Source organism: Felis catus, chromosome F1, assembly GCF_018350175.1.
Source record: "Felis catus isolate Fca126 chromosome F1, F.catus_Fca126_mat1.0, whole genome shotgun sequence".
Lineage (NCBI taxonomy): Eukaryota > Metazoa > Chordata > Mammalia > Carnivora > Felidae > Felis > Felis catus.
In genome coordinates this window covers 63,287,751-63,313,149 of record NC_058384.1, presented here as the reverse complement: position 1 = coordinate 63,313,149, position 25,399 = coordinate 63,287,751, and the positions used below count along the sequence as shown (strand labels likewise).

The window sequence follows — 25,399 nt, the reverse complement described above, 5'->3', positions numbered from 1 at the left end:
CCACATTTTGTTTAGCCAACGCTTTAAATGTTACCAATTTTTCATTGTTACATACAATGCTGCAATAAACAATGCTTTGGTGGGGGGGGATATTTTTGACTGCACGTGTGACTGTTTCTGAAAGATAAAGTCCTAAATGCAGCATCGTTGGCTCAAAGATACTTTCATATTGTCTCTAAGAAAGCACCTCCGTGCCCCACCCCACCCCCCGGAGTATATTAGGGTGCCCAATTCCTGACGCCCTTGTCCATGGTGGGCATTTAAATTTTTACATTTGTGCCAATCTGATTATAATGGACTATGTTACTGTTCCCGACCCAGCATGAATTTCCCCCCAATTTTCATAACAGACTGATTTTGCTTTGGCACGATTCTGCTGCCTCTGTCAGCCCATGTGGGTAGGTAGGCTCACTGTATACCTATCTGATCCCGGAGGACAGCATGCACCCCAGCGGGTCGAACAGGTGCCGTCTCCCTGGAAGTTAAATTCTGGAGATTAGGGGTGCCTGGGTGGCTCAGTCGGTGAAGCACCCGACTTTGGCTCAGGTCATGATCTCACGGTTTGTGGGTTTGAGCCCCTCGTTGGGCTCTGTGCTGACAGCTTAGAGCTTGGAGATTGCTTGGGATTCTCTCTCTCTCTCTCTCTCTCTCTCTCTCTCTCTCTCTCTTTCTCTCTCTCAAAAATAAACATAAAAAAAAATCTGGAACAGATTAGACCATGATGGAAGGCAGGTGAGGTTCATTCATCCCAGTGATGCTGCCTGGATGAGACCAACTTCCTACATCCTCGAACCTGCCCTGTTTCTTGTACTTTCTAAGGTCAGTCATCTTCCCCTTAGGATAGACAATTTAGGTTTGACAGATTTCTCCTATAATATCACATGGACTCGATACCCTTTTTTGGGATACATCTTTGACAAACTTTTGTTCCCTGTTATTATTGGTCTCATCAGGCTTTTCTATCTCCTTTGGAGTCAAGTTTGAAGAATCATCCATTTTACTGGTATGCGGCTGTACACATTTTCTTCTATTTTTTGGTAATAATTTATGTGTCTGTCCACACAAATCGTTCCCCCTCTCATACCTCGCTTTGGAGCTCTCTTTTATCAGCAAGATGATTTCAGCTGGAAATAACAGGAAAGCATGATTCAAATTGGCTTAAACAGTGAGGAAATGTATTATCTCGCACAACAAAAAGTCTAGAGACAGGATGTCTCCAGTACATCAGGACTCTGGACCCAGTTTTCTGCAATTCTCTGGGCATGGCCCTTGGACTAGCAGCAAGATGATTCTAGCAGCTCCAAGCATCAGACCCAAAAATATAGAGAAAGAAAGGGACCAAGTACCTCTTCTATATGTCTCTTTCTTGAGTGTCGAAACTTTCTGCAGCGATCTTGCCATATCATATTGGTCAGGACGGGGTAACCTGCCCATTTCTAAGTCAATCACTAGAAAGGGGAAGGAGATTGGCCACCATAACTTCCTCAGCTTACCCATTCTGAGGTGGAATGACTGTTGGGGAGGCAACCCCCTTGACCACTCTATCTGTTTTAATCAGACTTGCCAAAGGCTCGTCTGTCTTCTTAGACCTGTCATAGATTTTGTCTTATTGATCAGGTCTTTGCCTTTTATTTCCTCATGCATGATTTCCTTCCTCCACTTTAGATTTACCTCATTATTCATTTATTTCTAAACTTCTCTTTTTTTTAATGTCTATTTGTTTTTCAGAGAGAGAGAGAGAGAGAGTGCAGTGCAGGGGCGGAGGGGGGGCGGGGGCAAGGGAATCTCAAGCAACCCCTGTGCTGACAGCAGAGAGCTCGAATCAGGGCTCCAACTCACAAATGAAGTCATGACCTGAGCCGAAGTCAGAAGTTTAACCTACTGAGCCACCCCGGTGCCCCTAAGCTTATGTTTTTACACAAACTCACAAAGGCTATCACTTTTCCTCTTATTGTTATCTTGGCCACATTCATTAGACTTTTGTATGTATTCCTGTCTTTGTTCCTTATTTCTAAATAATCTATAACTTCAGTTTCACTCCCTTCTTAACTCACGGTTGATATAGAAGCCTGTTTTATTTTCTTCGTGGTTTTCTTTCCCAGAGGAATAAGCATTATCTCCTTTGTTGTTATTTTCCACTTTCGCTGCACAGTGATGTGGCCTATGTGATTTTTTTCCCATGGAAATATCTTTAAATGTATGTGGGAAGACAACGCTTTCTTTCATCTTTCTTTATTTTCCTTTTTTTTTCTTTTTTGCTTTCTTTCATTTTTATTTTTATTTTTTTTTTCAACGTTTATTTATTTTTGGGACAGAGAGAGACAGAGCATGAACGGGGAAGGGGCAGAGAGAGAGGGAGACACAGAACCGGAAACAGGCTCCAGGCTCTGAGCCATCAGCCCAGAGCCTGACGCGGGGCTCGAACTCCCGGACCGCGAGATCGTGACCTGGCTGAAGTCGGACGCTTAACCGACTGCGCCACCCAGGCGCCCCTCTTTCATTTTTAAATGATTTTTTTTTTCAGTTAAAGGAACACACACACGATTTGAATTGTATAATAGAATTGCAACGCAAGTAAGAAGATAGCTGTTTATTGGCCCTTTCCTCACACCCCTCAGCCCTGTTCCGCAGAGGCAATAAAATAATAATTTTCAACAATTTTAGCTATGTCTTCTGTTACTTTACCTCGGTATGTAATATGCTGCTATTTCTTGATTTTTTTCAACATTAGATATTATCCATTTGGACTCCTACCATAGAATATGAAGATTGCTCTTACCAGACCATCATTAGTAACGTCCCTCTCTCCTTAGCCACCGCTCCGACGCAGCTTTATCACAATTTGTGGCTGCTGCTCGTTACTGACACACACAGTGTTCGCTGATTACGTTTCCTTTCCCGAACAATCTTTTCCTCTCTAGAGATAATAGCTGCTTCATTTTTGTCGTTTGGTTAGTTTTCTACGTGCCTATTATTAGCTTTCCCCCAAAGTTTTGAAAAACATTCTGAAGCCACTTAATACTATTTGCCACATGGGTAAAAGCACCAAGAAGTTTTTCGGTTTCTTTTTCTTCTTTCTTTCTTTCTTTCTTTCTTTCTTTCTTTCTTTCTTTCTTTCTTTGATTTTCATCAGCAAAAAGTGTCCCCTGGGATCCACGGGTCTTTGGCACTAATTTGGATTGTCGGATCTCTAGGCCCCCTGCCATGCTGCTGTCCTGGGACTTCCCTGCATCTGTCTTTTGTGTTAAACCTCTTTTTTTCCTGAATCTTATGTCTTCCTTTTTTTTTTTTTTTTTTTCATTTACTTCCTTGCTTGGCTGAAGCGCCTTCGCCAGGGCAAAGAAAAAGAGCGTCTGGGTGGTATGCCAGGTGCCAGTGATGCCCCAGCTGTCGACCTATTGAGCTCACCTGAGTTCATCTGCACTTGCTACTGGGTTTAATTTCTCTTGAGCGTTTAACTTCGGTGGGGGGGGGGGGGGGGAATTAGTCTCCTGGAAACACCCACCCCTCCTTGGATGGAAGAGAGGCTCTAAGCGTCTAATTTCTCCTTGTGTAGACTTTCCAGCTAGCCTTTCATTTTCAAAATCATTCCTGATCTATATATTGTGTTGTACCTAATTCCTCCTATTCCTGAACCTTTCAGGAAAATCATCTTGCTTCTCACTGGTATTTTCCTCATTAGGGAAATAAACTCGATTCCCTACAACCCAATTTTCTTTTTTTTTTTTCAATATATGAAATTTATTGTCAAATTGGTTTCCATACAACACCCAGTGCTCATCCCAAAAGGTGCCCTCCTCAATACCCATCACCCACCCTCCCCTCCCTCCCACCCCCCATCAACCCTCAGTTTGTTCTCAGTTTTTAACAGTCTCCTATGCTTTGGCTCTCTCCCACTCTAACCTCTTTTTTTTTTCCTTCCCCTCCCCCATGGGTTTCTGTTAAGTTTCTCAGGATCCACATAAGAGTGAAACCATATGGTATCTGTCTTTCTCTGTATGGCTTATTTCACTTAGCATCACACTCTCCAGTCTACAACCCAATTTTCTATAACAACAGGACCAAGATTGGTGGTCATCTCTTTACTTCATAGATATTCAACAAAATATTGTTGTTTAATGGTTGAATATTAGAGATATCTTCATACTTAAACAAAATTTTTTTTTAACATTTACTCAATTTTTTTTTTTTTTTTTTTTTGAGAGAGAGAGAGACAAAGTGCAAGCAGGGGTGGGGCAGAGAGAGAGGGAGACACAGAATCCGAAGCAGGCTGCAGGCTCTGAGCTGTCAGCACAGCGGAGCTCGAACTGACAAACCATGAGATCATGACTTGAGCCGAAGTCAGATGCTTCACTGAGTCACCCAGGTGCCCCTAGACATCCTCATACTTCAGTTTATCTTAATCAGACTAGTCAAAGGCCTATGGCTTTCGCAGAATTAACTTTTGATATTTTGATCAAGTCTTCTGTCTTGTTTCTTCTACCTTGCACACTATAGTCTCTTCTTTTTTAGTCTGAATTTTTAGTCTTAATAATATCCCCTTTCTTATTTCTAATACTTTTATATTTTTAAATACCAAGGAATATATATATTTTTGAAATCATCTAAGATATTTGCCCCACTAATGTATTCTGCTTGCTGTACTCCTGTGTCCGCTTGAATTAAAAATTCCTTATTTCTCGTCTTTTATTTTTGCAAAAAGCATAATTTTGACAGAGTTTATAGTTTATACTACACATAATATACATATAACTTATGCTATAAATTATGTTTATACTATGGTTTATACAACGAGATGGCTTAAGACTTCATCAAACACCTTGTTACATACATTTCTGTAACTATGTGAGTCAAATAAATTAAACCCATCAATTTATGATTTCCACATACCCAATGAAAGTCAGATCATGACCTGAGCCAAAGTTGCACGCTCAACCAACTGAGCCACCCAGGTGTGCCCCTGAGGTTAATTTTTTAAATTTTTGGTAGAAGTCTCCAAGAAAACTACCTGGGCCTAGAGATTTCTTTGGGGGGGAGTTTTAAAATTATGAATTCAATTTCCTTTATAATTATAGGGCGGACTTTTCAAGGAATTGGCCCATTTTACCTAAGTTGTCACATTTATATGTATTAAATTATTTATAGTTTTTCCTTATTGTCTTCTTGATATCTGCAGTTTCTGTAGTGATATCCTCAGTTGCACCTAGATATTGGTAATGTATGTCTTCTTTCTCTGGTTTTTCTTTTCCAGTCTTGCTAGAGGTTTGTCCATTGTACTAATCTTTCCAAGGAAGATTGATTTTCTCATTTCTTAACTTCATTGATTTTCTCTATTGCTTTTCCATTTTCAGTTTTATTGTTTTTCTGCTCTTATCTTTGTGCTTCCTTTTTTCTTCTTGTTTGGATTTATTTTACTATTTTACTATTCTTTTTTTAGGGAGCTTGGACTATTGGTTTAAGATTTTTCTGTTTTCCAATACATGCAGTTATCGCTATATATTTCCTTGTCAGGGGTGCCTGGGGGGCTCAGTCAGTTAGGCATCTGACTTTGGCTCAGGTCATGGTCTTGTGGTTTGTGGGTTTGAGCCCCCACATCGGGCTCTGTGCTGACAGCTCAGAGCCTGGGGTCTGCTTTGGATTCTGTGACTCCCTCTCTCTCTGCCCCTCCCCTGCTCATGCTCTGTTGCTCTCTCTCAAAAAATAAATAAATGTTAATAAAAATTTACATTTCCCTCTCAACTCTGCTTTAACCATGTCCCACAAATTTTGATATATTGTATCTTCATTTTCATTCAGTTCAGCGTATCTTTTTAAAAATTTTGTTGACTCATGGACTATTTGGAAGTATGTTGCTTCGTTTCCAACTGTGTAGAGATTTTTCTGTTCTCTTTCTGTTATTGATTTCTAGTTTGATTCCATTGTGGCTGGAAAACATATTCTGTATGTTTTTAACTTTGTTGTTAATTTTATTTTAAAGAGAGAGAGAGATCACACGAGCAGTGGAGACGGACGGAGGGAAAGAGAGAGAATCCCGAGCAGGCTCTATGCTCAGCGCAGAGCCCAATGCAGAGCTTGATCCCGCGACCTTGGGATCATGACCTGAGTCAGACGATCAACCAGCTGAGCCACCCAGGTGCCCCTGTATGGTTTTAAATTTGAAAATTTGGGGCGCCTGGGTGGCGCAGTCGGTTAAGCGTCCGACTTCAGCCAGGTCACGATCTCACGGTCCGTGAGTTCGAGCCCCGCGTCGGGCTCTGGGCTGATGGCTCAGAGCCTGGAGCCTGTTTCCGATTCTGTGTCTCCCTCTCTCTCTGCCCTTCCCCCGTTCATGCTCTGTCTCTCTCTGTCCCAAAAATAAATAAACGTTGAAAAAAAAATAAATAAATTTGAAAATTTGTTGAGTAGTTTTTTTGGCCCAGGCTATGGTCTATTTTAGTATATACTCTGTGGACACTTACAGAGAATGTGTGTTTTCCTCTTACTGAGTGGAGTATTCTACAAGCATCGGGTTGGTCTTGTTGGTTGATGGTGTGGTACCTTCTTCCATATCTTTGTTGATTTTTTTTTTTATTTTTTTTCAACGTTTTTAATTCATTTTTGGGACAGAGAGAGACAGAGCATGAACGGGGGAGGAGCAGAGAGAGAGGGAGACACAGAATCGGAAACAGGCTCCAGGCTCTGAGCCATCAGCCCAGAGCCTGACGCGGGGCTCGAACTCACGGACCGCGAGATTGTGACCTGGCTGAAGTCGGACGCTTAACTGACTGCGCCACCCAGGCGCCCCTCTTTGTTGATTTTCTATCCAGTTGCTTTTACAGTTGTTGAGAGGACTGGTGAAGACTCCGCCCGTAACTGTGGATCTGTCAACTTTTCTAGTCTATCATTTTTGTTCCACGTGTTTTGCAGCTCTGCTGTTTGGTCCATATACATGTGAGATGTCTTTTATGGATTGATCGTTTTATTAATACATAATGTCCCTCTCGGTCTGTGGTAATTTCCTCTGCTCCGAAGTCTACTGATGCTTTCTCCAACGCTTTTGCTTCTGTTCTTTAAGTTTGTTTGTGTTTTGTAATCTCTACACCTGACATGGGGTTCAAGCTCATGACCCTGAGAGGAAGAGTCACATGCTCTTCCGGCTGAACCGGCCAGGGGCCCCAGTTTTCTAATGCTTTTGTGGGTAGTGGTGGGGCCATAGTTTTTTCCTGTGATGTTGCTGAAGTGGAACATTTATTGTCTAAACATTTTCTGTCATGTTAAACTGTTCCTTTCCCAGTCCTTTGGCTAAAAGAGAGCAGACTTTTGCTGGGTCTTCCCCCTCCCCCCCGCCACACTGTGCCATTGCATTTCTGGGTTGCTGGCTTTTTCGGCTCCGAGTCTGGCATATATAAAGCAAAAAGAAGGGGGCCTGGGTGTCTCAGTTAAAAGCGCCCACCTTTGACTCAGATCATGATCCTGCAGTTGGTGAGTTCAAGTCCCACATCGGGCTCTGTGCTGACAGCTCAGAGACTGGAGCCTGCTTGGGATTCTGTGTCTCCCTCTCTGCCCCTCCCCTGCTTGCACTTTACCTCTCTCTCTCAGAAATAAATAAACGTAAAAAAAAAAATTTAAACAAACAAAAAAAAGATCCAGGGAACTTATCTTCATTTGTTCCTTGGGTTCCAAGATCCCTAGCTGGTTTGCTTTCTTCTATTTATTTATTTACTTATTTATGTATTTATTTATTTTAGAGAGAGAAGGGGGAGGGAGAGGCAGAAAGGAGAAGGAGAGAGAATCCCACAGAGCTCACAGAGTATGAAGCCTGACACAGGGCTCGATGCCACCATCCTGGGATCATGACCTAAGCCGAAATCAAGAGTCAGACACTTCACAGACTGAGCTGCCCAGGCTCCCCTTCTTTTTAAAGGTTTTAAAGATCTTATTTTTATATGTAATGTGCAGAATTTTTAGTTGTATTTAGTAGGAGAATAAGGAAGAGTGCCTGTATTCTGTATTCCCTACTTTAGACATCTAGAGCTATATGTGTGTGTGTGTGTGTGTGTGTGTGTGTGTGTATGTGTACATGTATATATATATATATATACATATATATATATATATATATATATATAAGAGCTTTATATTTTTAGTATACATTTTTAATCTTATGTTTTTTACCAGTACATAAGATTAATCATGGTCTATATTCCTGAGCTTGTTGGGTGGGGGGAACACCTAAGAAGAAAATGAACCAAACTATCAATAGGAAAAGTCTCTAGGTAAAAAAAATACAGATGATTTTTATTTCTTTATTTTATTTTTCTGTATTTTCTTCACTTCCTACAATTAGCATGTATCATTGCAAATAACATTTGGAAGCTTGATGTCCTATGTGCCTTATGCTGTTATATTATTAAGAAAGATCTGGGATAGCATGGAAGGTTTTTTTTTTAGTTTTTTGTTTTTATCTCTCATCCCTGAAATGTGGCCAGATCAACACCAAGCCATCTTGCACACCTAGAAAACTGATCTGGGGATTAACACAGCAATCTGCACAACTTGTACTACAGAACTTAGCAGAAAGGGAAAAATTTTATTTTTATTTTCCGTCTTTTTTTTTTTAATTTTTTTTTCAACGTTTTTTATTTATTTTGGGGACAGAGAGAGACAGAGCATGAGCGGGGCAGGGGCAGAGAGAGAGGGAGACACAGAATCGGAAACAGGCTCCAGGCTCTGAGCCATCAGCCCAGAGCCTGACGCGGGGCTCGAACTCACGGACCGCGAGATCGTGACCTGGCTGAAGTCGGACGCTTAACCGACTGCGCCACCCAGGCGCCCCTATTTTCCGTCTTTATAAAAAAAACTTCCTTTAATTTTTTCAGCCATATTTTTTACTTTATTGTGATTTTTTAAAATTCGATTTTATTTTCATTTCATTTGATTGTATTCATTTTTTTCCAATTTTCAGTCATTTTCCTTTTTTTCCCCTTTATTTCCCCCTTTTCTTTTCTTTCCCTTTTTCCTCTATCAAACTTCTTTCAACAACCAGACCAAATGACATCTAGGATCTAGTATCCTTTATTTGATTTTTTGTGTTGCTTTTAATTTTTAAATTTTTTTTTACTTTATTCATTCCTTTTCCTCCTTCAAAACGATGAAACGAAACAATTCACCCCCAAAAGAAAGAACGGGAAGGAATGACAGCCAGAGATTTGGTCAACACAGATACAAGTGAGATGTCTGAACCAGAATTTAGAGTCACAATAATAAGATTACTCGCTGGGTGAAGAAAAAATCTTAATCATTTCTACATCATTTCTGCCAGTAAAACAGAGTTTTGTAAACCTTCTTTTTGCTTACAGTGATAACCAAAAAAATTGCAGGCTTTAACCTTAAAAAAAAAATTCAAGGTTTCATAACTGTTAAAAGGAGCCTCAAAAGAAATGAAATAAATGTCCCTTCTCTTCTGAATCAATAGAGGGAGCATGATCCTTCTGTATCATAAACCTGGCCCAAAGAATCCAACTCGAGAAGGTGTCGAAGTAAAGACTTCTTATGGGACTATCAATCCAGTTATCTTGAGCGGAAAAAGAGACTTGTGTGAATATTCCTAATTGTTTACCAACTTCTTCTGTTAATATCAACCTGTCTTTGGAAGTAAAACTTTTTTTTTTTTTGCTTTTTCTTTTAATCAAGTTTTTAATTTTTTTTTCTTTTGCAAATTTTTTTAAAATTCTAGTTATGGATGTAAAATATGACTAAGGGGGGGCTTGTGGAAGAACTTCTTGAAAGATGGCCATGTTCGGCGAAAATGACCCTTCAAAAGGAAACCCATAATTCTATCTGGTTATCTTATTTTTTACTTTGTTGCCTGGGCAGTAATGTGGTAGTTGACATCTCTGTAGTCCTGCACAGAATAAATACTTGTAAAATTGCTCTATTGACCCTTGAGTTTTTTTCATGTGTGTGTGTGTTGTGGGGGGAAAGCCTGTGGTTCTGCTAGAATTATTACTTCAACAAAGAAATTGAGAGATGTATTTCAACTAACAAATTTCATTGACCAATACACAGAGCAACTGACAACTGAAGACAGGCCCAAATAAAGCAGCCAAGAGAAGGGAGGTAGACTGTCATCTTGGGCCCCAGCGGGAGCCGGCCTGCCTCTGTGATGCACCTCTAGGCAGCTCAGAATTCCTCTGTTTCGCTGGATGAATCTGCAGATCCATCATGAAAGGAGTCAGCTCAGAATTCCTCTGTTTTGCTGGATCAGCCTGCAGACCCATCCCAAAAGGAGTAAGAAAAAAATACACGCATACGTATTTTTTTAATCCTCTGTGGCCCAAGAACCTCAACCAGTATTAATTTCTCCAGGAGAAAAAAGCTCAAGGCACTATCCTCCGTGAAATCGCCTTAATTCTTTCATTTGCTGCCGGCAGTCGAGTTAAAGGAAAAACTCAGGACACGATCTTCCAGGAAGATGTGTGTTTTCCTCAAGAAACTGCGGCCCACCTGGCAGCAGAATGAGTTTCTCATACCTCTAGTGTCCTGGGGACAAGGGATCGGCTTGCTTGAGGAACTGGAACCACTCCCTGAGAGGGAAACAATCGAGCGAGAGGCTTGGTGCATGGGAGACTCAGAGCATCCTTGTGCGTGGTTTCTGAATGTATGTTCTAAACTCTATGCCTGTGGGGTGCATGGGTGGCTCAGTCGGTTGAGCGTCTGCCTCTTGATTTCGGCTCAGGTCATGATCTCACGGTTGTGAGATCGAGTCCCTTGTGGGGCTGAGCATGGACCCTGCTTGGGATTCTCTCTCCCTCCCCCTCTGCCTCTCACTCTCTTAAAATAAATAAAGAAACATTAAAAAAAAAACACAAACAAAAAAACACGCATCTGGGGCATGTCATTTGATGTCTGGCTTATCCGGACACTTCCAGCTTCTACCTGCACAACCTGAAATAGACCTGAGAGTATTCTTTTTTTCCCCCTCCCCCTGCCTCCCTCCTTTTCTCCCTTCCTTCTTTTTTTCCTCCTTCCTTCCCTTTTCCCCCTCCTCCTCTCCTTCCCTCCCTTTATTTCTTCTGTCTTTCTTTTATAAGAAATGAACAAACAGTGGAATTCTACACTGCTGGTAGGATTGTAAAATGGCTCGGTGACTTTGAGAAGACAGTTTGACGGCTTCTTAAGTAGTTAAACATATAGACTTGAAATTATAAAACGCTTAGGAAAAAACCATAGGGCAGAAGTTTCATGGCATTGAATTTAGCATTGATTTCTTGGGTGTGACACCAAAATTACCAGCAACAAAAGAAAAATAGACAAATTGGACTTTCTAAAAGTTAAAAATTTTGTGCATCAAAAAACATCCACATAATGAAAATACAACCCCCAGAATGAGTGAAAACATTTGCAAGTCATAAATCTGATGAGGGGTTAATGTCCAGAACATACAGAGAACTCCTAAAACTCAACAAAAAAAAATCAGATTTTAAAATAGGCACAGAATTTGAATAGACATTTCTTTTTATTTTGTTATGCTTATTTATTTTTGAGAGAGAGTGAGATCATGTAAGTGGGGAGGGGCAGGGGGTGGGGGTGGGGGACAAAGGATCCGAATGGGCTTTGAGCTGACAGCGAGCCCAATGCAGGGCTGGAACTCTCAAACTGTGAGATGATAGCCTGAGCTGAAATTGGATGCTCTACCAACTGAGCCACCCCCCCCCCCAAGAGCCCCTGAATAGACATTTTTCTAAAGAAGATAAACAAATGGGCAATAAGCACATAAAAAGATGCTCAATATCACTAATCATTAGGGAAATGCAAATCAAAACTATAATAAGATACTGCCTCCCACCCATTAGGATGGCTACTCTCAGAAAAACCAACAGAAAATAAGTGATTCTACTGATGTGAGGTACTTAGAGTAGTCAGGATTACAGAGACAGAAGGTCGAAAGGTGATCGCCCTTCTACTGGGAAGATGAAGAGTTGTTGTTTAATGGGGACAGAGTTTCAGCTTCACAAGATGAAAGCCTTATGGGGATGGATGAACGTATTTAATACCACTGAACTGTGTACTTAAAAATAGTTAAGATGGTCGATTTTATCAAGATGGCGTATTTTACGACAATAAAAAAATTATGCAAATTATACAAATACACGCTTTTTTACCTTTTACTTACATAAAAGAGTAAAAATTTAGAAATAAAAATGTTAAACATACACCTACACCTCATGAGCCAGCCAGTCTACTCCTAATTACTCAATACAAAGGAAAGCTAAGTCCTGGGGATAGAACCACAGCATGGTGGGGGCGCCTGGGTGGCTCAGTTGGTTAAATGTCTGATTTGGGCTCAGGTCATGATCTCACAGTTTGTGAGTTTGAGCCCCGCGTCGGGCTCTGTGCTGACAACTCAGAGCCTGGAGCCTGTTTTGGATTCTGTGTCTCCGTCTCTCTCTGCCCCTCCCCCACTCACGCTCCGTTTGTCTCTCTCTCTCTCTCAAAAATAAATAAAACATTAAAAAAAAAAAAAAGAACTACAGCGTAGTGACTAGAGCTAATAATGCTGGATTGTATATTTTAAAGTGGCTAAGAGAGTAGATCTTAAAAGTTCTCATCACCAGAAGAAAAAATTTGTAATTATGTGTGGTGATGGATGTTAATGAGACTTAAGGTGGTGATTATTCTGTGATATAGGCAAATATTTAATTATTGTGTTATACACCTGAAATTAATATGCTATATGTCAATGATATCTCACTATAAATAATTGATTAATTAAGTAATTAAGAAAGCCAGTGTGCATGTGACAACCTGTACATGAATGTCCATAACAGTTTTATTTATTTTATTTGGGGCTAAAGATATTTGCACTATCCAGCCAGAAAGAGACATGGAGGAAACCCAAAAACACAATGCTAAGTGAAAGAAGCCAATCTGAAAGGTTGCACGCTGTAGAAGTCCAACTCTGACATTCTGGAAAAGGCAAAATTATGGAGACAGTATAAAAAGACCAGTGGTTACCAGGGTTTAGGATGAATAGACAGAACACAGAAGGTGGTTAGAGCAGTGAAAATACTCTGTATGATACTATAATAATGGATATAAGTCATTACACATTTGTCCAAACCCATAGAATGGATAACCCCAAGAGTAAACCCTAATGTCAACTATGGATTTTGAGTGATGGTAATGTATCAATGTAGGTTCATCAACTGTAACTAATGTACCACTCTTGGGAGAATGTTGCTAATGAGGGAGTCTGTGCATGGGCCGGGGACACAGGGGTACGCTCTGCACCTTCCCCTCAATTTTGTTGTGAATCTAAAACTACTCTTAAAAAATCCTGTTTAACATCCTATGCACATACACTCACACACACACACACACACACACACACACACACACACACACCTGACCTGAAGGATGGCAGATGAGGAATTAAGGACCTCTTGTCCAAGCCCAGCAAAAGGCTAATAAAAGAAATTCACAAGAAAAAAAAAAGAAGAGAGCAAGTCTCAGAACAATCAACATAATGTGATTCTATTTATTAAAGGTTCAAAAGTACAAAGTTATTGCAACTATAAAATAAAAGGAGTGACAGATAAACCATCAGGATTGTGGGTGATGATCATGGGGCAGAAAGTGTCATCAGAAGGGACCCACACTGTACTTCATGGATAATGGCAATATTCTATTTCTTCCGCTGGGTGAGGGCACAAAACTGCATATTGCATCATTAGTCTTTAGACCTTCACATCTTTATAAATATTTTTATCTACTCGATAAAAAAAAAAAAAAAGAAAAAAGAAGCACCAGCCCACTAGTGACAAGCCAGGTGCAGCTGGGAATGGCATCCCAACTGGTGTGGGGATGGGGTGAAGGCAGGGACTTGTCCCAGTTCCCCGTGAGGGTTCTGGGATGATCTTGGTGGCAGGGCTCCCTCCGTGAACTGGATTCCAGTCTTCATAAGCGCATCGCAAGGCCCGAGGTGGCTTTTCCCCACGAACTAGTTCATTGATTGGGCTTCAAGGGAGTAAAATTTCCCAGAGACCGTCGTAGGAATTTAAGTGCGGAGAATACGATAGCTTCGCCCCACATCTTCAGAGGCCATCTCGTCTCCCATATTGAGATCTCGTGAGTTGATGCAGACGGTACAGAGGAGGGTCTCTATCCAGTCGTGACACTGTGGCAAGGGCAGTTAAGTTGAAAGGATGCCAAAGAGAGGGAAAGATCTTTGTGGTTGGTTTAGAAGCCCCTTAAAGACCTATCTAACCCCGGGACTCTGTTTTAGGGAGTGTTAGGAGTGGAGGTCCATCTAAACACATTTCATTTTCTTAATTTTTATTAGATCCGGCCAAGAATTTTCTTCCTCTTCTGAGGCTTCAGAGTCTTTCACATCACGTCAGCTGCAGGGCTCACTGCCTCACTGACTCTCCCCACGCCCATATTTTCAACCCCCACTGGAGTCCCTGGGGCCACCTGCACAAAAATACATGTCTCTCAGATAATGGAAAATCTATTCTAAATGCTTATTTTAGATTGAGAAGTATCCGTTCTCTCGTGGCCATGTTGCCAACAGGTCTGCTCTGATCTGTGGTTTTTGCACAGCTGAAGGGGCACGCTGGCCCTCCCTCTGACTTCAAGCAGGCCTGCATTCTCCCATTTCTGATGATTTGTTTCATCTCAACGTGGGTGTTACGCTGGGGAGGGGTGAGGAATGCGGTCCCTGTGACCAGAGGCCTGGGCCCTGCCATTAAGTAGGCCTTGAACAAACAGCAAACATTCGGAGGCAAGGACAACGGTTCCCATAAGGCCACCTGGAGCTGAAGAGAGATGCTAGGGCCTCCCTATCGCCCTTATTCCTGCGTCTCCTTAGGTTTCTCAAGCTATCAGATGCCTCCTATCTCTGATTTCCTCAGGATCAGTGGCCCAAGCTTTGGCCCTGGGGCTGAGCCCTGGGCTTACTGCTGTGTCTTCTAGAAGTCAATGTCCTTCTTTCCTCTCCTCTTTCCCAGGGGGCTCTCTCTGCTGCATACTCAGATTTCTTCTGAGACTGGATATTCAGTTAAAAAAATTTTTTTTAATGTTTATTTATTTTTGACACACAGAGAGAGAGAGAGAGAGAGACAGAGCATGAGCAGGGGAGGGGCAGAGAGAGAGGGGGACACAGAATCCGAAGCAGGCTCCAACCTCCGAGCTGTCAGCACAGAGCCCGACGCGGGGCTCGAACTCACAAGCTGTGAGATCGTGACCTGAGCCGAAGTCAGACGCTCAGCCGACTCAGCCACCCAAGTGCCCCTGAATATCCAGCTTTAATCATGCCACAGAAAAAGCCAGCAGAGACATGAGACTAGAGAAATTTGTGCACAAATCTGTGTGGGCTTTGGATGGTTGGAGCCTGCAAGGGACTAACCTGATATCTGATTGGGTGCCATTACTGATCTTCCCGCTCTGTCACTCTGGTCACTAGAAACACGTAAGGCTGGCGGCAGGATAGGGCAGGACGTGTGAATTCTCATCATTGCTCTCCCAGTGAATGTCTGTGTTGCCTTCAAGCAATTTCCTGCTTCTTGCCTGTTGTTTCACTAGTGAGATGAAGGGTTAGTGCACTGACCCTTGCCAGAGTGCCCCGAAGGCCAAAAGGAGATCAGACAGTTAGGTGCTTTGGAAGGTCTCTGAGCTCTATGGGGGAATTCTTGAACAACCGAGAGTGTTACTATTTCATCCATAACCCTTTGGTTGTAAATGATGCTGGAGCCAACCTAGCCGAATCTGAATGATGAAAGCCAATCACAAAGTTGAAAATAGACCCCAGATGCAAGGCGATGAGACAGTTAGATTAACTTCCTCTTTTCTAATTTGAGAGGTTTCACGTTGAAGAAAATCAGTGCGTTAGAGGCTGCAGGAGACCTAAACACAGTCACCATGAAGCTGGGCTGTGTCTGCACGGCTGGGGCCTTCCACTTTTCTCCTACTATGCTCTGGGCAGGCCCGATGCTGCTGGGTAAGTGAAATGTTTGAATGCTGGTGTGGGAACAGAGATATGCCTGAGTTTGATCAAGGGAAAGAAACACGGACTGACTTTGGCCCAAAGAAGCAATGTTCAGGTGGGACATGAAGGATAGACGTTACAAAGTCCGGTGTGCTGGCTTGAATGGCTCTTTCTGAATATAAAAATCTGCAAGCCTTTCCCGTTCTAAAAGTCCCCTTGACTATGATGCTCTCTATTTAGCTATCATCTCAATTCTTTTCCTTCTTTTTCTCAAAGATTTCTTGAAAGAGCAGTTTGCACTTGCTTTCTCCACTTCCTCACTTTTCACTCACTCATGCCTCAGTGCTCCCAGTCTGGCTTCCACTGGAATCAGCTTTGCCCAGGGTGCAGTGACTTCTGTGTTGACTGCACCATTTTCCATTTTTTAGTTCTTATCCTGCTGGACTTCTCTGCCGCATTGGGCAGCGTTGGTCACTTATTCTTTCTTGGCATTCTCTACTCAGCTGGGTTCCACTCACCATTTTCTCCTTGTACTCCATGTACCTGTCTTTGTCCCTTTGGTGTCTTCTCCTCTCTTCCCCTTATAGACTGGTGTTTTCTACGGTTGCATTCCTGCCACCCTACTCCTCTCTCTTCGCACAATCTCCTTAGTGAGCTCATTTATCTCTATAGTTTTTACCACTACAACTATCTATTTAAGAGTCCACAGCCCGATCTCCACCCCTAATTGTGCTTCTGAGTTTCACAGTCCAAGATCAAATTTTGCACGAGACATATCTACCTGCATGTTTCACAGGCATCTCAGCACAATATGACCAGAGCCAAACTCACCTGTTTTCTTGGCTTCCACCTCTCTCTCCTGATTGCGTCTTTTGCTATTTCTGACCTTGGCTCATGGCATCCGCCCAGACATCCAGGCCAAATATTGGGGAGATAACCTAGACACCTTCCTCTCCGTCCTCTGCATAGGATCCATCAGCAAGTTTGGCAAAATGAACCTTCTAAACTGTTCTTAGAGCCAGTGCCTTCCTTGAAACAGAACTAATAGTATCCTGGGACAAGCCGTCATCACTTCTGACTTTGGATAGTCCAATAACTTCCTAAGTAATCCCTGTGTCTCAGCCTTGTGTCCTTAAAATGGATTTTGCACTCTGCAACCAATGCACACAAGGCCCACCATAGCCGGCCCCCATTTCACCTCTTCAGCCTCTACCCTTACCTGTGAGCCCTGTAAATTATGCTGTAATAAACCCCAACCTGCTTATATTAATTCATTCACACACTGGACTCTTACCTATCTCCAAGCTTTACTTATACTGCCTGAAATGGTCTCTTCCCTTCACTCACAAACTTCCTGGTCTCCCTAAAGATTCAGCCTAGGTGACATCTTCACCAGGGAACCTTCTTTGAACCCTCCTTTCTGCCCCAGTTGCTGCCTGTCATACCTCTTTGTCATTAATTTCCTCCTCATGCTGAAAGAATCTCTTCATGTGCCTGTGCCGCCACCAAACTGAGTTATTTGTAGATAGGGACAATGCTTTATTGGTTTTGTTTTTTAACCTTGTAGTGTTCATGCTTGAATTTTTAACATCTACGCTGTCCCTGCACAACAATTTTGTTGAATCATTTTATTAAACTCATAGAAACAGGACTGGGTGACCATATGACGATACAACGCCGGCCTTATGGCGAAAACTCCAGACATTCTGGTTTCAAGCTGTTCTTACTAGCTCTATGTCGCCTTGGAAAATTCACTTTTTGTATCTCTGAATTCCATTTTCTTATGCATAAAATGAGACAAATACCTACCACAGTTTTTTGAGTGAAAGTGCCTGGCAGCCCACAAGTTCATTTTCAAAAAGGAATGGCGGCGGAGTCCAGTTGAGTGACAGCAGAGGAACTGAAAAAGGTAGCATCAGGGTGGTGAAGGGACCTGAGAGCGGAGCTAAAGAAAACACCTGGTACCGATGTAATGAGAATTAGGAAGTGGAGAGGGCCTTGCTAGGAGAAGTTACAGGGTCAAAGAAGAGTACTGGGACTCTGGGAGTGGAAGGGAGCAAAGGCAAGTGGGTCAGGAAAGAACAGATTGAAGACTTGAATATATGTGAACGGCCATGGAGGCAGAAGAAAGGGAGAGGGATTAAGGGACAAGAAGCAGTCATGAACATGGGGAAAATGGAATTTACTTTGCCTGAGTCAACCATGGTTGAAGAGATGCAATGAGAAATCCTTAACTGTGTTAACCTGAAAGTAAAGAAAGAATTGTTCCATAGTCACCAGTACAGCCTGGGAGGAGAGGCTTGGGATAGAGAGAAGGACATAGGGATGGCTCTAGAGTTGCCATGGAAAGTTCAAGTCCAGAGGACATCAAGGTAGAGATGGGAGAGCTCTCCCAAAAGGAAGAGCAAGGAAGAAGGAGACACAGCTAGGTACTGAAAGCTCTTGGGTAGATGATATATTCAAGGATGAAGAGCCAGGGGAATGTTAAGAAAATGAAAATATGGAAGAACCCCCCCCCCCCAAGGAAGGTCTGAGGATTGCAGTAGATCAAGTCTAAACAGTGAAGTAAAAAGAACACTGATTTTGGACTCAGGTATACCTTACTTTCTTGCTCCATTCTCTTTTTCAAAATTTTGAATAAGTTAGTTAACTATTCTAAGCCTATTTCTTTTTGAGTTACAAAATGAGAGTGAAATCACATACCTACAAATCTTGTGAAGATTAAGTAAAATAATGTGTAAAAGTGCCCAGCAGTGTCCGGCACCCAGTAAGTGTCAGAATCTGACCATCTCCCTTTCCCTTTTGTCTTGCATCTGCCTGCTCTGGGGTCATAGTTGTCTTTGGCTTCTGGTTTCATGCACCAGCGGCTGGATGTCCTGCTGGTGAGTTCACATGCCTCCATCCCCTCCCCACCCTCTTCCCCAAACCACAGTCCGTTCACTAAGAGCACCTGGAAGCCAGTGAATCAAGTCAGAAGTATGGGTCAAGAGACACATATGGGTTTTGGCGTCTCCCCCTTCTCACTGTGAAGAGGATGATTCCCCCAGAGAGGGAGGGCTCCTTGTGGAGGGCAGTTTTCTGTCTTCTTCTTCCAAGTCACAGCATTGTTTTCTGGTCTCAAACCATGCTCTCCCCAGCTGCCAGTTTTGAGACACTGCAGTGTGAAGGACCTGTCAGCACCCAGGACAGCAGCTGCGATACTGAGGAGGGAAGTCCAAGGGAAGTTGACTTCCAGTTCAAAGGCTACACTTTCAGTAAACCCTTCCATCTGATTGTGTCCTACGGTGAGGTCTTGGGAGGGACTGACCAGTGCAGACCTGTTCTTTCTCCCATTTTCCAACCCTGTCCTTTCAGCCTGACGGCCCGCTCAGGAGGGTGCCCCCAGGAAATTGGCCATGGGATGGGATAGAGTACCCCTCGCCCTTATCCATGGGAGATATGTCCCAAAACCCCCAGTGGGTGCCTGGAACTGGGGATAGTACCTAAACATACTATGTTTTCTCTATACATACATACCTGTGATAAAGTGTAAACCAGGCACAGTAAGGGACCAATAAGAGATTAATGACAATAGCTAATAATATAGAATAGTTATAACAATATACTGTGATAAGAGTTATGTGAATGTGGCTTCTCCCTCTCTCAAAATATCTTATAGTACTAATACTCATCCTTCTCGTGATGATGTGAGATGATAAAGCGCCTATGTGATGAGATGAAGAGAGTGAATGACATGAGCATTGTGATATAGCGTTAGGCTACTATTGACCTTCTGATGACATGTCAGAAGGACAATCATTTGCTTCTGGACTGCAGTTGACTATGGAAAGCCAAACTGTGGTTAAGGGGAGACTACTCTACCTTCTTCCCCATATTCAGCCCACAAAAGTGAGGGTTTCCTCAGTCTTAGCTCCTAGAGAAGTTGTTCCACAATCCCAACCAGGGGTTGGGTCCCTGAGAAACTTTAGACGGGGTAGGGGGGCGGTCTGTGTGGGCAGCACGGGGGGAAATCCCAAGGAAGGCAGGGGGTCACACTCAGCTCTTGCTTTGGGTCGCAGACTGGCTGATTCTCCAAGGTCCAGTCAGCCCTATATTTGAAGGAGACCCACTAATTCTACGCTGCCAGGCCTGGCAAGACTGGCCACTGACCCAGATCACCTTCTACCGAGATGGCTCAGCTCTGGGACCCCCTGGACCTAATAAGGAATTCTCCATCGCCGTGGTACAACAGACTGACAGCGGGCACTATCACTGCAGTGGGATCTTCAGGAGCCCTGGTCCCGGGAGCCCAGAAACAGCATCTTCCGTGGCTATCAAGGTCCAAGGTGAGACCTGGAGGGAATAATATTGTAGCAGAGGCAGGTAGGGAGACACAGAGGGACCAAGACTGTCTTTCATTGGATGTGGCGAGATCACTGGAGGCTAAGGAACAGGTTGCTGGCAAATGCAACCTGTTAGGCATCAGGAGGGGCATCATCTCAGCATTGTGTTCGCAAGTCATCCAGCACTCTCCAAGCTCCGCCCACTTCCTGCAGCTCTATCCTACAGATCCATGTTCCCCAGTGTTCACTGTTTGGACATCTGGACCACTGTCAGATTTGCCCACCTCTGGGTCTTTTCTAATCTCATCTACTTGAAGAGAGAGAAGATTCCAAATGTTCAAATGGAACTTTTCTAAGAGTGCTCATTGCTGATGGAAATAGGGAGAGGAACATGTGACTGGGTTCTTTGTGTACAATAACCTTTGGCTAGTAGGTTAGCACAGCATTTAATAGTGACCTCAGCCAGCATGCATTCTACCATGGTATCCTAAATCATGTGGTACAATGTTATCTGCTGTATTCTTTCTTTGTCTAGCATGAATGCAAGATGGCTGAGTGCTTCTTTCCCCCCATCTCTCCTCCAGAACTGTTTCCAACCCCACTTCTCAGAGCCACCCCCTCAGCTGAGCCCCAAGAGGGGGGTCCAGTGACCCTGAGCTGTCAGACAAAGCTGCCCTTGCATAGGTCAACTGCCCGCCTCTTCTTCTCCTTCTACAAGGACGGCAGGACAGTGCGCGGCAGGGGTCTCTCCTCAGAATTCCAGATCCCCAGAGCTTCAGAGGCACACTCTGGGTCCTACTGGTGTGAAGCAGCCACTGAGGACAACCAAGTTTGGAAACAGAGCTCCAAGCTGGAGATCCGGGTGCAGGGTAAGTTAGTAGGTATTTGTCTGGCCTTTGTGAAAAGTGAGGGAAAGGAAGACTGGACCCATGAGCCGGCGTTTAGTGTGAGCAGGTTAAGAAAGGACACAGAGGAGGCAGGAGCAATAATCCAGAGTCTTCCAGAGATGGAAGAGAGCACAGACAGGGAACCTCTCCCTCACACCATGGTGCACACTTCACCAAACCAAGACCTGAGCCAGCTCCACAGCTGCTGCCTCAGAGGCCTTGTGCTCCCTACCTGAACTCTGGGCATCAGCAGGAACATAGTATCTAGAATGAAGATGAGGTCGTCTGGGGTTTGTGTTCAGTTCTGGGACCCCCAATTAAGAAGGTTGCATTTGGCCTGATATAATATACCCAGAGGAGGTAACGAGGGCGATGACTGGGCTTAAAGCCACGTCGTAAGAAAAATAATGGGGAGGGGTGGAAGATGTTCATCTTGAAGAGGATGTGATCCAAGCGGCCAGCAGAGGTGTCCTCAAAACACTGAAGGTTGGCACAAAGATGAGTAGTTGCACTAAGGTCACATATAGTGAAGAGGTTGACCTAGGACCAGGTACCACATCCATGCTGTAGGGAATTAGGTTCTGAGAGTAGGCTGATATGCGTGTGCCCGTAATGTTGATGCCTCATCACTGAAGAGTTTCAAACTGAGGTAGCCAAGTGTCAGATTCAAACTTTGACCATGAAGGGGTCCTCAAACCTCTGTTGTCATTAGACCCCCCCCCCCCCCGCCCACACACACAAAACAAGAAAGCCACTTTCAGAAAACAAGAAAGATTGACCATGAATATGAGTCTAGGGACACAGCCAGACTTCACTCTTACATGTGCCTCCTACCCCATAATGCAGGACCCTCCAGCTCTACTGCAGCCCCCACCTTGAGTCCAGCTCCTCAGAAATCGACTGTTCCAGAATCTACTACAACCGAGTCGCCTGGACCTCACCCTCCACTGTCCACTCCTTCTAAGAATCCAGGCTTCTCCTCTCCTCTGCGGGTGCCAGACCCCCATCTGAATCACCAGATGGGCATTCTTCTCAAACAAATGCAGGATATGAGAGCTCTCCTTGGTCACCTGGTCATGGAGCTGAGGGACTTATCTGGCCACCTGAAGCTTGAGACCACAAAGGGTCATGCCAAATAGGAGTAAACAACCCACTCCCAGTTTTGCCCAACTACTCCCGATAAACTCAACTTTTTCTACCTTTCCTCTTTCTGTCCTATACGTACACATAATACCCACAAATAACTTCACAAATTGCCCAGTGTTACGGTAGAGTAACAGAGACAGATGAGTAGACGTAAATTTGCACAAGGCGATCGTTGGAGTCTAACTAGAATTGTGTATTCTCTCACAATGTGACAACATAATCCTGTTGTCTCTAAACCAGGAGTTGCCTACTGCTGCCCAGACCAGAATCTGGTGATTGAAAGAAAATCAATGGTATGCATTTAGTGCAGCGGTCTCAGTTGGAGGCAAACCCGACCCCCAACCAAGGGGATATTTGGCAATGTCTGGAGACATTTTTGGTCTTCACATTGCGGAGGGGGGGGGTGTGCTACTGGCATCTAGTGAGTAGAAGCCAAGGATACTGCTACACATCAGGTAACACACACTGGACAAGCCCCCACAGCAAAGGATTATCTGGCTCAAAATGTCAGTAGTGCTGAGATTGAGAAACTTCAACCTAGTGGAAGCTAGGTGTTAGGCTCTGGGGTGGGACTTTACCTCTTTGCTGGCTGCCCCCCTCCAGCATTGTTCAGCAAATATTGATTACATGCTGGTATTATGTTGGCCTCCACCACATACCAAAGTTTGTTCTCTGTTAAGTATACTCATAAGATAGTGTCCCTGCCTGTAGAGGGTTTAGACTTTGGGATAGAGAAGCAGTAATACCCTTTCCCATCAAACAATTAACGCAGGGTATTGGAAAATTTCCTGCAGGATCTTACTGGACTCAGAAATATGTGATTGAGCATAATATTTCCAGAACAGTAATTGTGGGTTTTAATACACTTGTGTCTGAAATGTTTTTCTTTAAAAAAATACATATGTCTATTTTGGTACCATAATAAGACTTTTTTTTCTACATTTGGACTGCTACTGTGCATTCACAGCCAATGAAAGATAGCTTGACAGCTTTTACGATAACCTTTGGTGGGTGGGTTAGCACACCATTTAACAACGACCTCAGCCAGCACACATTTTCCCATGTTATCCTAAATCATGTGGTACAATGTTATCTGCTCTATTCTTTCTTTGTGCCATTTACTCTGTACAGTTGTGACCCACAATGATTTGTGATCTCTCCAGACATGCCACAAAGAAACAAAGGAATAGAATTGTGCTGGATATTAAAACTTGAGTTTTGTGGTGGTTCTTAAATACGCGTTTTATGGTGGTTCTTCGTACTCTAAAATTCATGTTCTTTGGTGGTTCTTAACACCTTCAGGGCGAAGGATCAGGAGGCAATTGGGAATTGGTAAAAGCCCATAAACATCTCTGCAGTGGGAGGATCAACTCACAACTGTGAATGGGAGTTGCAAGAAATGATGACCAGAGATATTCCATGACTTTGGTGGCTTTGAAAACAGGGAAGTTCAATTGCCAAAGGACGGTGCTGGATGTACCTCCAAAGATACTATGTTATAACCATCCTACTTGGAGTTTATCTCAGCTAATTGTATCATTTTCATGAATGCATCCTGCAAGCTCTCATGCTAAACAAAGGATTCATGTACAGATAATAAGAGCTATCAGAGATTGGAGAAGGAAGAAATGGATACAGCTGAGATGGGTGTCACGCTCCTCAACCGTGGGTCTATGTGCACCTCTGTCATCACGCTGCATTTGAATTTGTTATTATCCTTATTATTTCTATTCGTTGGAGGGTGAGCTCTTTGAGAGCTCCTGGAGCTCTTTGTTCTTCATTGACTCTTTGCTGTCTAGTTTAATGAGGCATAGTTAAGCTCTAAGATTCTGTTTAGTTAAATTGAGCTGAACCAGCACAAGGGAATATATCTTGAAGAAGATGGGAATGAGTGGTTTGTCTGGCATCAGAAAAATCTCCAGACTCTGCCCATGGGACCCAGCCTACTTGGAAGTTGGAAGCCTCGGGGAGAGGATCTCCTATCATCAGGGATGAGGAAGGCAAGACAAGAGCTGAAAGGATGGGGGCGAGGGGCTCTTACCTGTCTCCATCTGCCCTTCTAGCCTGGGGAGTTTGGGAGGGGGTGGAAAAGAGGAATTGTGACACTGGGTCTGGGTTACGGCATGTGCAGTTTAGGGTTCTGTTAACCCACAGAGGTCCCAATGCGGCTATGCTAGAAGCTGCCTCTGGAATCAACATTAGGTAACAAGCACCTCCATTATCCTGGAAAATTGAATACTTGCATATACTATAACCCAGAATCCAATGCCCGGGTGTATATGCCCCAAGTAGATTTCAGCATATGTGTATCAGAAGACAGGTATAATAATGTTCATAATTCTTACAGATAGTAAAAGCAAAATTTTGGAATCAATTCAGTTGTCCACCAACAGAAAAATGGACAAATTGTGCAACTTTCACAGAATGGAATACAGTACGACAGTAAAAATTAACAAACCATAGTTAAAATGAAGCAACATAAAAAATATCGGGGATATAACTTTGAGTGAAAAAAACAAGTCCCAGAAGATACCACACAGTGTGATGCCCTTTATACAAAGCTTAAGAACAAGTAAAACAAAAGAATATATTGTTTAGGCATTCACACATACGTAGGATAAACCTTTTAAAAAGGCATGAAAATGGAAATACCAAGATCAGAATAGTTACCTTTGAGGGGTTGACTGGGGAGATCATGAGGGAGAAATGCATAGGTAAATACAAATTATTAGTGATTTGAAAAAATCTTCTCTGAGTAGAAATTTAAGTCTCCTTTAAATATATATCTCTCCGTACATCATCTTCAAATTACTATGTGTTTTCTGCCTTTAGCTTTTCTTAGAGGTGATAAGAAGCCAAGTTTACCTCTTACAATGTGGAGTTGTTCCTTCCTTTATCGCTCCTCAAGGAACCATACCACCCTATTAAAGACTGTCCCACGTACCCTCGTATTGCTGGATTTGGTGAACCTTTGTTTGTTTGTTGACCTTAAAGTCATGACTATATATGTTTCATACATTTTTCCCAGCCTCAATCAAGTCAGACAAACTAGCTCTTTTTTTTTTTTTTTTTGCAGT

At 43.1% G+C, this 25,399-nt stretch overlaps 1 protein-coding gene across 1 annotated transcript; it reads left to right on the top strand.

Moving 5' to 3' along the window:
• Positions 1-15,829: 15,829 nt before the first annotated feature.
• FCRLA (Fc receptor like A) lies at positions 15,830-23,557 on the top strand. Its single transcript, XM_006943003.4, has 6 exons — positions 15,830-15,979; positions 18,802-18,849; positions 19,105-19,251; positions 20,026-20,292; positions 20,874-21,158; positions 22,023-23,557. Exons 1-6 carry the CDS (start codon positions 15,901-15,903, stop codon positions 22,313-22,315), a joined length of 1,119 nt encoding a protein of 372 aa, XP_006943065.2. The 5' UTR covers positions 15,830-15,900; the 3' UTR covers positions 22,316-23,557.
• Positions 23,558-25,399: the final 1,842 nt, after the last annotated feature.